Here is a 12,806-nt window from a genome sequence, read left to right as displayed (position 1 = left end):
ATAAGCTAACCACTCAGCAAACCCCTTCCCAAACTAATAATATTATATTAATCTTTAGATCCTTCAAGGAATAAAAATATACGTAGGTTTGCTACACATAAATAATTTAAATTTAATCGTTTTAACATTGCTGTGTCTTTCATTAGTGTCTCCCAGATCTGAGGCAGGATTCCTTGCTGGGCAATGTCTTCTAAATCAATGGAGCTGCCGGATTATTTTTGTAGTTTATGAGTTGGAAGAGACAATACCATTTGATCTCCAACTCTTGTGACGTAACAAGATCAGGTTCAAAGTCTCTTGTTAGATAGCTGGGAAAAATAATTTATGGTATTCTCTAAAACTATTGATCAGAAAATTGATTTATCGGTGACTTTTTTGAATTGCTACTAAAGTTCCCTTTAGAACAATTTACTGATCTGCACCTATCTAAAGACTTAATAAAGGGAACTTACCATTAACTTGGCGGTCCCTTCCAGTCAAAAACTCTCCGTAGAATCGCTAATGCTCCTTACTTTGTTTCCAATCATACCTTGCACCGAGATTTCCTTGTTCCCTATGTTTCTGAAGCTATAAGATCCCGATACTTTAAATTCCACACATCAATCACCTCACATCCCAATCCTCTATTAGCCCAACTTACCACTCTACCAGGAAATCCTCCCAGGCGGTTGAAGCGCAGGTGGCGCTGGTGAATGAAGTAAGAGCCAATGTACAATAGTGAACTGTACCTCTTTGAGAGTTCCACCAATGGGTGAATTCTCCCCTCATGCTATTCATGTATGTATTCTATGTATCATGTTGTATCAGCTTCACTTGATGCAGAATTATTCTGCAGTTGTGAAAATAAATAAATTAATAAAAAAAAAAAAAAAAAAAAAAAAAAAACTTGGCGGTCAACCCCTCTGTTCCAATCGAAATGAATAACAATTAGTGATAATCAAAATCTTTAATAATAAGGTTGAAATCTTTATTTTGTTCTATTATACATTTAAAATAATTTTATTAATTTGTGCTGTTATTTGAAGATCGTGAAATTATTTGAAGCATTTAGTAGAGTAATTTTCTGTAATATTAGAAAGATTTTTGATTGACTACGTTCTAAGAGCAAATAATAATTATTGGCTTTTAAATTAAAAAGAAAAGCATTTACTAAAAACGTGTTTGAAAGAAAGTTAGAGTGTAATGGATGAGTGATGTAGCTTTGATTAATTAATGTCCCCATGTAATCCCCAGAATGAAATTTATTGTAGTTTAGCAAAAGGTCGATGTTAGTTGGTCCTGAATCAACTAAACTGCATTTTACTGTAAAATTAGTGGTCCTAATTTCTCCTAATATTAAAAAACTATGAAACAAAGCTTCCATTTGTTTCATTTCGATTTGAAATTAACGTTATGTATGTCACATCTTATGTTACGTTATATATTTTTTAATCAATATAAAAATGTTATTCCTTTTTTTATCAGTTTTTTATTTTATTTTAGCCAAAAGTTTCGAATAATATTTGTCATTAAGAATGTGGATGTGTTGAAAAGTAAATTCTAAATGCAAGAATAGATTTGAAATGAAAAAATGATCAATACTTCTCAAAACAAACAGCCCCCCCCCCCAAAACAAATGCGTGTTAAGCTGATTAGTTACTTTTAATATATAAATATATGTACACATTCACAATACGTATAAACCATTCATTCAAATATATATGCTTGTATTTTTTTTTTTTTTAAATAATTATTTGTTTTTACTAATAAACACATGTACGGCTCATTAGAGAAATCAATCGATATTACAAGATGTAATTAAACTTATTAAAAGTGAAATCGTTTAACAATAACAATATTCCTGTCATAATGTAATAATTATGTGCTAACACGGTCAAAAAATGTAATGCATTATGTGGCCAGATAAACATTTTTACTCACACATACCTTCATAAGGCTATAAAATATATAAGCATACATTTTTCCCTGCCTTACTGTCCGCTTACATGAATAGCTCGAATAGCATACTTTCCGCTAAAATAGGCTCTTTCAATTCTGAAGTAAGTATTATTGTTTTATTTCTTTTATCTTAGGAAGTATTGTTCTAATCACTTGTTTAAATCAAACTACATTATTATGAAAAATCATTGACGATAGCCCGATGCTACCTCCAACACAAAATTAAAACGTATGTAAATTAGAAGAAACATTTTTTTAATTATTATTATTCCCCTTTTTTTTACATATTCATTTATTGACTTCACCTTCTTTACAATCGTCTTTAGTACAAAACTTGTCTTATTCTGTAAAACAGCTTTGGCGGTTTATCACTCTTCTTGTTCACTACAAGTCCTTGCTAGAAAAACTGCAATTGTAATTGACTGCTTCAAAATGCATAAAACTTTTTTTTTTCGGTGAAGAAGCAAGTTACTTGGTCGAAGCGATCTCTTAACTAATATTTGAAAGCAAATGTGCAATCAACGTCTGTGCAAAGGAGGGCAAACGTTTTTATTGAGCCATTCAAATCCTGCTCTCTAATTTCATAATTTTTGGTATATATGGTATTTAAAATTTATTATTTTAGTTTTCCTTTTTTTATTGATATAAAAAACTGGCATGACATTTTGAAAGGCATTGTTTTTAGGGCCAATAATTTTTGTATTTTCTTACTGGCCTCATTCTACGTCGAAGATTAGTGTTATTTAAAAAGAATTCCGGCCAGATTTTTCGGAACAATTGAGCAAGATGTACAAGCACGTTAAATGCTTAAATTATATACAATTAAATAGTTAACCGAGCGATTACGAGTAGAGGCGAGGCCCGGAAAGCTAACAGGTACTGTGATACTTTGTTCGATTCCTGGTCTTGGATTTTTCTTAGTTGGATTTTATTAAATGGTTAATAAAAGAAATTTACAGTAAAGTTAGTTGCCTCCATCCACGACACTAATTTAGTAGTCAGATGTAAAACCAGCCAAAAAAAATATGCATCACTATTTTACTTTGCTCATAGAAACCAGGATTTCGAAGAGTTAATTTAGGATTGTGTGGAACGGTTTTTTTTGTTTTGTTTTCTTTTTTGGCATTGGCTTCCGCCATACAGCCAGCATCGTCTAGGTGCTTATCACTAGAATATCACTCCCTCTCCATTCTTACTTATAAATACATTCGCTTCACACAGTCATCCCTATACTATATACAACAATTTACATATAATACAACTAATGGATGGATCAGTACTCCTATGTTCCTGCCATCCTTATAGCTTAACCGAAATTAAAATTACGTAATCATTCTATAATCATTTTCTTGCATTCATTCCATAACTTTTAAATACATTCATATTTCATTGCTAGCTCTGTTATAGACTTAAGCACATATATGTTGGTGGAGAATATTATGTCTTCGTAGCGAAATGGTGCATCTAAATACCTGTGTAAGTCGTCAAACATTCGTTTCCTTTCTACCTCATAATGTAACCGTGGAACGGTTGGAAGATCAAATAATGGCCTTTCAACAAAATACTTGCATAAAAATACTGATCGTCCTTTTTACTTAAATATGAAGTGTAACCCTTTTCCAAACTATTTTTAATGTGTACCTATCGAGTTAATTAATTCAGAGTTTTTATTCCGGCGTGATGAAGTTGGTAAATAAAATTCTTTAGGACACCTCAAATCAATTGGTAATACAATCATTCCACGATTTTCTCATGTATTTTATCAGTTTTGAATGAGTATTTTTGTAAAGAACTGTATTTAATATTAGTTGTTAACAACTCCCTTAAAAGGACCGTAGTCTGCTAATATACATAATACTAATAGGGCATTTAAAAATGAAACTTGGAGATTCAGGCGCAACTGCAGTAAACGTCTAAAAGTATTGTTGATTTAAAAGTTTCCAAAGAGACAAATATTCAAAAAAGTTTTAGACTAATCAGATAACGCGAGACATTTTTTAATATTAAGTTAGTGTAGATTAGAATGCATTGCATCGAAAAATAAACATTAAAGAAGCATATTTAGAAAACTTAAATATCACTAAGAAAAAGTTCTCTGTTTTGCTGTATAAATTACAGCAAATCATTTATTTTTGGACTATAATAGTTCTTTTTTTTTCAGCAGCATATGGTATCAAGAATTTCAGCTAGATCCTTCTTGTTAAAAAAAATACCTCAAGTACTTAATAAAGGACGAAGAGGAAAAATAAATTAACCTGCAATGGTAAGAGCAAGAAATTGATTTATTAAGTCAGAATTCTTCATTAAAAAGGGAGCAAACAGGAATATTAATTAAGGAGAGAAATCTATCCTTATAATACAAATAATTGCTTTAGATTAATATTATTTTAATGAATCCTTATTGTGAGTTTAATAAGTAAATTATGAGGGGAACAGGGAAGTCAAATTTATTATATTTGAAGTCAGGATTTTTTTCTCAGAAAGTGAGCTTTGCATGAACTCTGGGCCTTTAATTACAACATACAAAGTATTTACAGGTTTCATAAAATATTCTATATAACTAATATTATAATGAATAATGGGCCATTTATGTATATACATACATATATATATATATAAATAAATGCCACTTTTTTTCAATTTTTGCAACGTTTTCCTCTCATCTATTTGATGATCATTGTTGCAAAAACCATCATTTACAAAAAAGGAGTTGCTCTATATTTTAAAGAAATTTGGAAACTGTAGAAATTGTCAAAGTAGGGTGAGTTCGTAAACGATCAAACCTTACTACTGAACAGTTTTAATAAAACCTGAAAACTTTAAATTTGGGTTTCCATTTACCCTGTTTTATCATTATTATTTAAGGCGCATCAACATCTAAGGTTATTGGTGCCCATAGTTTTTTTCAGAGTACTGCCGACATCCGGCCATGGTTCTCTCGTTACAGACAATACTATCCATCACCGGGCAGTGAGCTGTAAGAAGCTCCTAAGAAGAGAAAATCTAAGGGCCAGCAGCTGCATTCGAACTCGGGATCTCCGCGTGGGAATCCAATACGCTAACCGCAGAGCTAATCCTTCCCTATTTACCTCGTAATAAATTACTTTCATAGCCTGTAATACTCCAGATTTTTCTGCACTTGCATTAAATTAACCCTGACATTAGCCTGACATCTTCTATTATGTAACAGTAGTATTATTCAATTTAGCACAGTGACAGTGTATAAGAACTAGCTGATTCATTATGACGATTCGTAATCTATTAACGTTTCTATCTTCACTGTTTTATTGTTAGTACCTTTAAACTAATAATAGCATACAAATTGTTTAAATTGAAACAGAACACTTTTTCTTTGCAGGCAATTAGAATAAATATTACATACTGAAATGATGAAATTGAATAACAGTTAACTTTTTTAGCATTCGGAGATAACAGAGTCGAATCCAGCAGCTAGACCTTAGAATGCCGTTTATCTCATGTTGTCGCGTTTTAAATTACAAAAAAAACTCTATCCTCGTTGCAACGAATAAATGTTGGGATTTGCATGAGTTCATCAAGGAATGTAAAATTCAAAGAGTAGATAATTTGAAGGGGGCCTATTTTCAAGGAGATGCCTATGTTAGTCAAAGCGCTGAAAAAGAAGGATAATTATGTGAATATTGAATCCCCCATAGTTTGGGGTTTGTAAAGGAAATGGCCAAATCCATTGCGTCTTAAATGATTCATTATAGCTCCCTTAAGTATCAGACATCTCCAAACAGATCTGTAAGCAGCCATAAAGAGTTAGCTGTATTACTATAATGTAGGTTAAGTATAGCTAGAGTTGTGTCTGGGAGGTTCGCTGAATTCAATTATTTGGACATTACAATTACTTCTGTAGTATGAGTAAATAGTTACAGTAGTGCTTAAACTGAGATATCAGCAGGGATGCCAAGATACTTGAAAAAATAGTTCATCCAATTTCCTTTAGTTAGGAGGCATTAAAGTATTAAATAATTACTAATTTTACACTATTATTTTAACAATATAAAAATTATAATCATTTCAAATGAGAACTTCTGCTTTCTGATTTCAGGACACTTCGTGGACGCTTTTAACCGCATTTGTATTCATACTAGTTATCGGATATTTTTACATTAAGAGGACGTATGATTACTGGGAAAGAAAGAAAGTACCTCAACTTAAACCTCTGCCTTTTGTAGGCAATCTTCTTAAAGTACTTACTTTTAAAAAATCAATTAATGATATATATAATGAAGCTTATAATAAATTCCTTAATGAAAAGGTGGTTGGAATTTATGAACTATTTACACCAGTACTAATAGTACGCGACACTAAACTTATAGAAAACATTATGACTAAAGATTTTCCATACTTTCTGAACCATTCAAATGTTGGTGAGGAAAGCGGGTTGTTAGACTCAGTTCTGTTTCAGATGAAAGATAAAAAGTGGAAAGTTGTAAGATCGAAAATAACTCCTGCGTTTAGTAGTGGAAAATTAAAAATGATGTTCATTCATATGCTGGAATGTACAGAAGAATTAATAAAGTGTATTAATGAAAATATCAACAAAGATTATGAAATAAAAAACGATTTAAGTACTTTCTCAATAAATGTAATTGGGAACGCCATACTTGGTATACAATTAATGAACAAACAAGCAACGGCAAAATTAAGAAAAATGTCTACTTCTCTTTTTGAAATTACACCATTGAGATTTCTGGCGTCTTTTATAGTATTAAATGCACCAAAGTTTTCGAAACTATTTGGTTTAACAGTAATTTCTGCTGAAGTGACTCAATACTTTGAAGGGCTTATAAAAAACACATTTGAACAAAGAACAAAGAATAACTATCAGCGCAATGATTACGTCCAACAACTTTTAAAGCTCAAAGAACAAGGTTTCATTGACATTCAAACAAATGAAGTAGAAGATGAGTACTTACAACTAAATAGTAAACCTGCAACAGAAAATATCGGTAATTATTATTATTATTGTATATTATAACGTACATTCATGATTTTCTATGAGATTTTTCTTTAATAATAAAAATTTAAATTGATTTGTTTTGAATTTAATTGTGAAACAAGAGAGAAGCGTTTAGCTAAGTTGGTGGTGCGGTAGACTTGTAAACCGGAAAAACCAGGCTCAAATTCAGGCTTTAAATTTAAATCCTTAAAAAGTTTTATATCTAAGAGCCTCTCCAGCTTACTGTTCGGACCCTACAAGTGCTATTAAAAGATTCTGTGCCCATTAATGGTGACGCGCCATAAATACCTTAAAAAATAAATAAATAATTAATTAATAAAATAGAAAGCTTTTAGAGCTGCCTCAAAACTCTTCGGTCACCTAATGCACGAAATATTTAAAGTAAACAAAAGAGCTTATTTAACTGGCCACAAAACACCTCTTTATTAATTAAATAGTCATTTTATATATTTATTTGATTATTTATTAGTTTTTAACTATTTTTTCGTGTAGAACAGTTATAATAATAAAAAAAAATTAAATATGCATACTCTGGCCTTATTTCCTGAACGGTGGCCATCGAGTGACAAGATCCTGACGTCAGGCGTTCGAAATACATTCATTCTTTCTCAGTGCAACTTAAGTATATCCATCCTAAATTGAATGCACTTTTACAATTTATAGGCTAATTGCTCGAATTACTCAAAAAAGATCTATCCAAAACTTAAAGAAAACCACTTTTGGTCGAAATTATTATATATAATAATAATCTCCTTAACAAAAACTTACAGTTTAAAAAGTTAAGTATAAGGGTTGATTAAACGCCAAAAGGTACACAAATCAGCAAGTACCCAACATTTCATTAATACTTCATTGATATTATTTAAGTAATTTTACCGCATTAATTTTCATTAATATTTTTTAAGAATTTATTAGATGTCACATACCCTTATGCTGGCCATTTTTATCTACAAAATATTTGTTCAAGTAGCACACCATTTAACTTAGATTGACTGTAATATCTATTTATCTATAATAATCAAACTATTAATTACAGGTGAAAAAGAAAACGTTATAAAAAAAAAAAATATGAGGCTAAAAAATTCATAAACTTTTTTAAAAATTGCTTACACCAACATACATCAATGATTTTATTTATTTTTATTTTTAAATAAAAATCGTCGGTTTAAGTTCATTCTGCGATTAAAGTAATTGTTATTGTATGAAGTAGTCAAACGTTTATAATAATAGGTAATAATTATCTGGCTTTATCGCAAATAATATAGTTTTCTTCAATTACATTCTCAATCTAGGTGTTCTTCCCACAATGTTGTGTATATGTAATATAAAATAAATAAGATATGCATATTTTTAGGACAGCTAATTATTCCAGTATTTTACCATAAGTAAAATTAGGGGAACTAAATTAAATTACAATTGAGAAATGAATAAATAATGTTGAATAATCTACTTGTTATTAACTGTGTGTTATTTGTCCTCACGAATATTTCGGTAAGACGAATTCAAGACTGAAATATTGCTTTAAATCCTCCGTGATTCAAATTTAAACAGTAGCCGACTCTAAATTTGTCTTTTTCTAATTTAACATGCATGTATATGTAACAACTTCAGAATCAGAAGAATAATTTGGAATAGAGTTAAAATAAAGTACCTATTTATACGAAGATATAATATACATTTTATCACAATTATAACTATTATGAATGAACTGGCCAGCATAAGGGTATGTGACATCTAATAAATTCTTAAAAAATATTAATGAAAATTAATGCGGTAAAATTACTTAAATAATATCAATGAAGTATTAATGAAATGTTGGGTACTTGCTGATTTGTGTACCTTTTGGCGTTTAATCAACCCTTATACTTAACTTTTTAAACTGTAAGTTTTTGTTAAGGAGATTTTTGTACCTTTTGGACAGATTTTCCTTTTTGTCTATTAGCAAAGTTACATATCTGCTTTACAGATTGGATTTTTTTAAAATTTGGAATAAGCTATTCTATCATTATAACCTGATAAGGGGTTAAATCGGAACCGTAACTACCACTGGAGAGATCTTTTTAAAGAATGGTTATAGTTGCGGTCCCCAAACCATCCTCAATAACAATTTTTTTGAGAAAGCCTTTTTATATAAAATAGAAAGGTATTTGTACGTAAATAGCAAAATTAAACTGCGATTTCAGTACTTCCTTTTAAGAGGAGCAAGAAAAATAAACTGCGATTACAGTACTTCTTTCTAAAAGGCAAAGATTTTGAATCGAACGACAATTCATTGATGTAAATCGGTTCACTCATTGATAATTTTAACGATTGCAGTACTTCCTCTTAGTAGGTGTAAGAGCATGATGGCACTTCACAGCCACGTAGAGGAGCTTTAATCACTTCTTCGTGCTAAATTTTATCAAAATCGGGTTAAGCTTTGTAGAAATATTGGTAATAATAGTTTTAGAAAGGGCCTTATTTGGGTGGGGCAAACTCCCCTCCTTATGAGGCATAGCGTCGAGACTTTTAAAGTACAAATCTGTACAAAATTTCGATTCGATTGACACTCCATTCATGAAAATCGGTTCACGTGTCGATAATTTGAAACGATTGCTATACTTCCCCTTAACAAGTGTAAGAGCAGATCGTCGCTTTATTGTTAGGTAGGGGAGCCCTAACCCTATCATCCTACCAAATTTTATCAAAATAGGGCCAAGATTTACAGAGTAATTAGTAATAATAATTTTGGAGGGGGCCTTACATAAAGGGGGCTAACTCCTCTCCCATTCGATGTACAGGGCCGAGACCCCCAAAAGGCACATCTACATAAAGTTCCGAATCGAATGACACCTCATTCATGAAAATCGGTTCACGCGTTTAGGCGCTACGCAGTTTACAAAAAAGGTAACAACAAGAACAACAACAAGAACAAGAAGAAGAAGAACAAGAACAAGAACATTTTTTGAAAAAGCCGTTTTTGCTCATTTTCGGCAACTTTTTTCTCGAAACCTATTAGATCTGGGTGGTTGCAAAAAAATTATAGTTATAAAGGAGAATTTGGAGTAAGATTTAAAGAAAATTTGGGAATTTTATCTTTTATAGAAAAATAGAAAAAAATTGTCAAAGTTGGGTGTTTTTCAACGTTACACTTTTTCGTGCAGTTTTTGATGGTCAACCCTTATACAACTGTCCTACCGGACAGTTTTAATAACATGGAAAGTCAAATAATTGTATTTATTGAATATACTGAATACAGTATTGATGCTTATATTGAATTATCGTTTACCAATATTCAGAAATCACTGACGAGTTACTTACTGGACAAGCATTCCAGTTTATTGCGGCAGGACATGATTTTATTTACTTGAATATCCTCTACTCGATGTTTGAAATTGCACGAGTTAATCACATCCAAGAACGTCTAAGAAAAGATGTTAGGGACGCGTTAAAGAAGTGCGGTGGATATACTTATGAGGCCCTCAAAGAAATGACCTATTTGGAGCAATGTATTCAAGGTAAGTGATTGGTATTAATTTAGGGATATAAAATAAAATGTCGTTATTAATGCTTCTTCTTTTTTTTCCTTTAGAAACATTGAGATTGCATACACCCTCATTTTTCGTAACAAGAGAATGTACAAAAACCTATGTGACGGAAGATGGATTAGTTATTGAAAAAGGTCAGAAGTTGATTATACCTCTGACTGCAATACATAGGGATCCTAAGCTTCATGCGGAACCTGAAGTATTCAATCCAGATCGACTGCCTCCAAACACAACAAGAAGCAATTTTACTTACATGCCTTTTGGTGATGGCCCGAGAATTTGCGTTGGTTAGTACCTAAGAATAAAGTTGGCCATAGCTCTCATATAAACCGACTCTTAGTTTTAAAATGTACTTACTTTTGTATCAATAATGCATATGCAATAATGTTGATAAAAAGGTTCTGACCAAAATAGGACATTGAAATTTTGGTCATCTAAGTTCCTCGATTCTACAAATAATACTAGGAATCTGGGTGCGTTTGTTTGAGTGATTAAGAGCAAAGACTTAAAAAAGAAAGATTTCAAGTTCAACTATCATTAAATTTTTATGTCTTAGAAAAAGTTATTAGCAAGCACCAAACCCTGTCTAAGAATATCTGTATAAACCGAGATCGATAAGTTATTCGTTACAACCGCCTGAAGAATAGACAAATATTGTTTTTTTTTTCCTAACACAAGATATCTCTTTTAGTGAAGTAATTAACTCCCAGGTGGCTCCTAATAATTTGTACTTATAACTTGCTAAGAAAGCTATTTAACAATGGCACTCGGGAAAACCAAAATTAAACAATAGTATGTCAAGTGGATAAAGTTGATTGCCTCTTATTGCAATTTAAGCAATTGCTTCTGTAATTAAAGTATTTAAAACTGTATTTATAATTATCAAAACTGCTTATTGATTTTGGAAAGTTAGTCCGGGTAAAAAGTACGTCTCACGTTCAATTTCAATTATGTGTCCACACACTCGCTACTTTTTAAGTAGTGTGAGATGGAAACAACGAAGTCGATACACCGAACAATAATTTACCTCTGATGAAACGACATTAAAGATGTTATCTACTTACAATTTACCTATCCACATTTTTATTCGTACTAAATTACAGAAAAAAATTATTCCCAACTTTTGGCTTACAATGCACCACTTCTTCTTCTGTTTTCTAAACTTTGTAGAAATAAATAAAAAAAACTGTTTTTAAGAAAAAATTGTGGAACTATTCAAAATTCGTCAGATCTATTTTATAGAGACCATATTTCAGTAATCACTGCTGAGTTTTCTCAAATTTATTTGAATTTACATAAACAGATGAGAGACATAATCTTTCGAAGATGCAATTGAGCAGTTTGATGAATTATGTGTTTCGATTGATTTGACGGAAAAATAAGTGTAACATCTGGATGGCTTTCTTTTGCTCTTACTGTGATGAAATTTAAATATTTGATGGTCAGATAAGATGGGAGATAAACCAATGAAAGAAATTCGTTAAAAGGCAAAAATTAAAAATACCGCACTGGGATTAGATGCAATGAGAGGATACAAACTTAAACTGTTATATAAAGAATAAAAAAAATAAAATGTTATATAAGCTTATTTTTATCTTATAAGATTATAAGACTATCTTTTTCCAGGTATGAGATATTCTCTGTTAGAAATGAAGCTGGCATTGGCGAAAATTATAGATAATTTCAAGTTTACATTATCTCCGCAAACAAAAGTTCCTTTTGAGATTAACAAGATGTCATTTATTGTGTATCCTAAAAGCAAAATTTATTTTAACATGATTCCAGTTTAATATTAACAAGAACCATCACTTTATTACCCAAATATTTAATCATAAACATTAAAATCATATATTTATATATTTATCTTTGTTTATTATTATTGCACGTGCTGGTAGTAATTACTTTAAGACATTTTTGTGTATCACAATGAGAATTGTTTTTACCACCCTATGTCAAAAATTATTTTTTATTTATTAAGTAACAACTATAATTTATTTTAATGGCAATATCTGATGTCTCATATTCATTTATCTTTATTTTAATAGTTCAATTATCTTTGTTACTGCTAAAAATGAATACATTGGACAATTTGTCAGTTTTAAGAAACTAATAATTGGCAAAGATACTTACTCTACCTATAAACTATAGTATTATAGGTAAAAATAAAATTCGATTGAAAAAATTGTGAGCCTGTAATAATTAACAACTCTTTCTAGAATTACAATATAATTGTAGTTCACACTTTTACCGCTAGATAGCATGAAAATGTAATATTGGAACTTTAAATATGTATTCAAATATGTGTTTGATGTATTTTAAATATCAGTAAATTTGTAATGTTAAAAAATTAA

General features: G+C 30.6%; 1 protein-coding gene across 2 annotated transcripts; it reads left to right on the top strand.

The window, feature by feature from the left end:
- Positions 1-1,751: 1,751 nt before the first annotated feature.
- On the top strand, positions 1,752-12,806 carry LOC141456694 (cytochrome P450 6a2-like). 2 transcript variants are annotated; one of them, XM_074132894.1, is made up of 6 exons: positions 1,752-2,039; positions 4,103-4,201; positions 6,014-6,917; positions 10,207-10,425; positions 10,500-10,742; positions 12,082-12,806. In XM_074132894.1, exons 2-6 carry the CDS (start codon positions 4,199-4,201, stop codon positions 12,243-12,245), a joined length of 1,533 nt encoding a protein of 510 aa, XP_073988995.1. In that variant the 5' UTR covers positions 1,752-2,039; positions 4,103-4,198; the 3' UTR covers positions 12,246-12,806. The 2 variants fall into 2 exon arrangements, with proteins under 2 accessions (XP_073988995.1, XP_073988994.1); XM_074132893.1 differs by having other exon boundaries at positions 4,100-4,201.

This window comes from Rhodnius prolixus, unplaced genomic scaffold (genome assembly GCF_049639745.1).
Source record: "Rhodnius prolixus isolate KJV_2025 unplaced genomic scaffold, Rpr scaffold_10, whole genome shotgun sequence".
Classification (NCBI taxonomy): Eukaryota; Metazoa; Arthropoda; class Insecta; order Hemiptera; family Reduviidae; genus Rhodnius; species Rhodnius prolixus.
The sequence above is the reverse complement of the archived record's forward strand: the minus strand, read 5'-3'. Positions and strand labels throughout refer to the sequence as shown.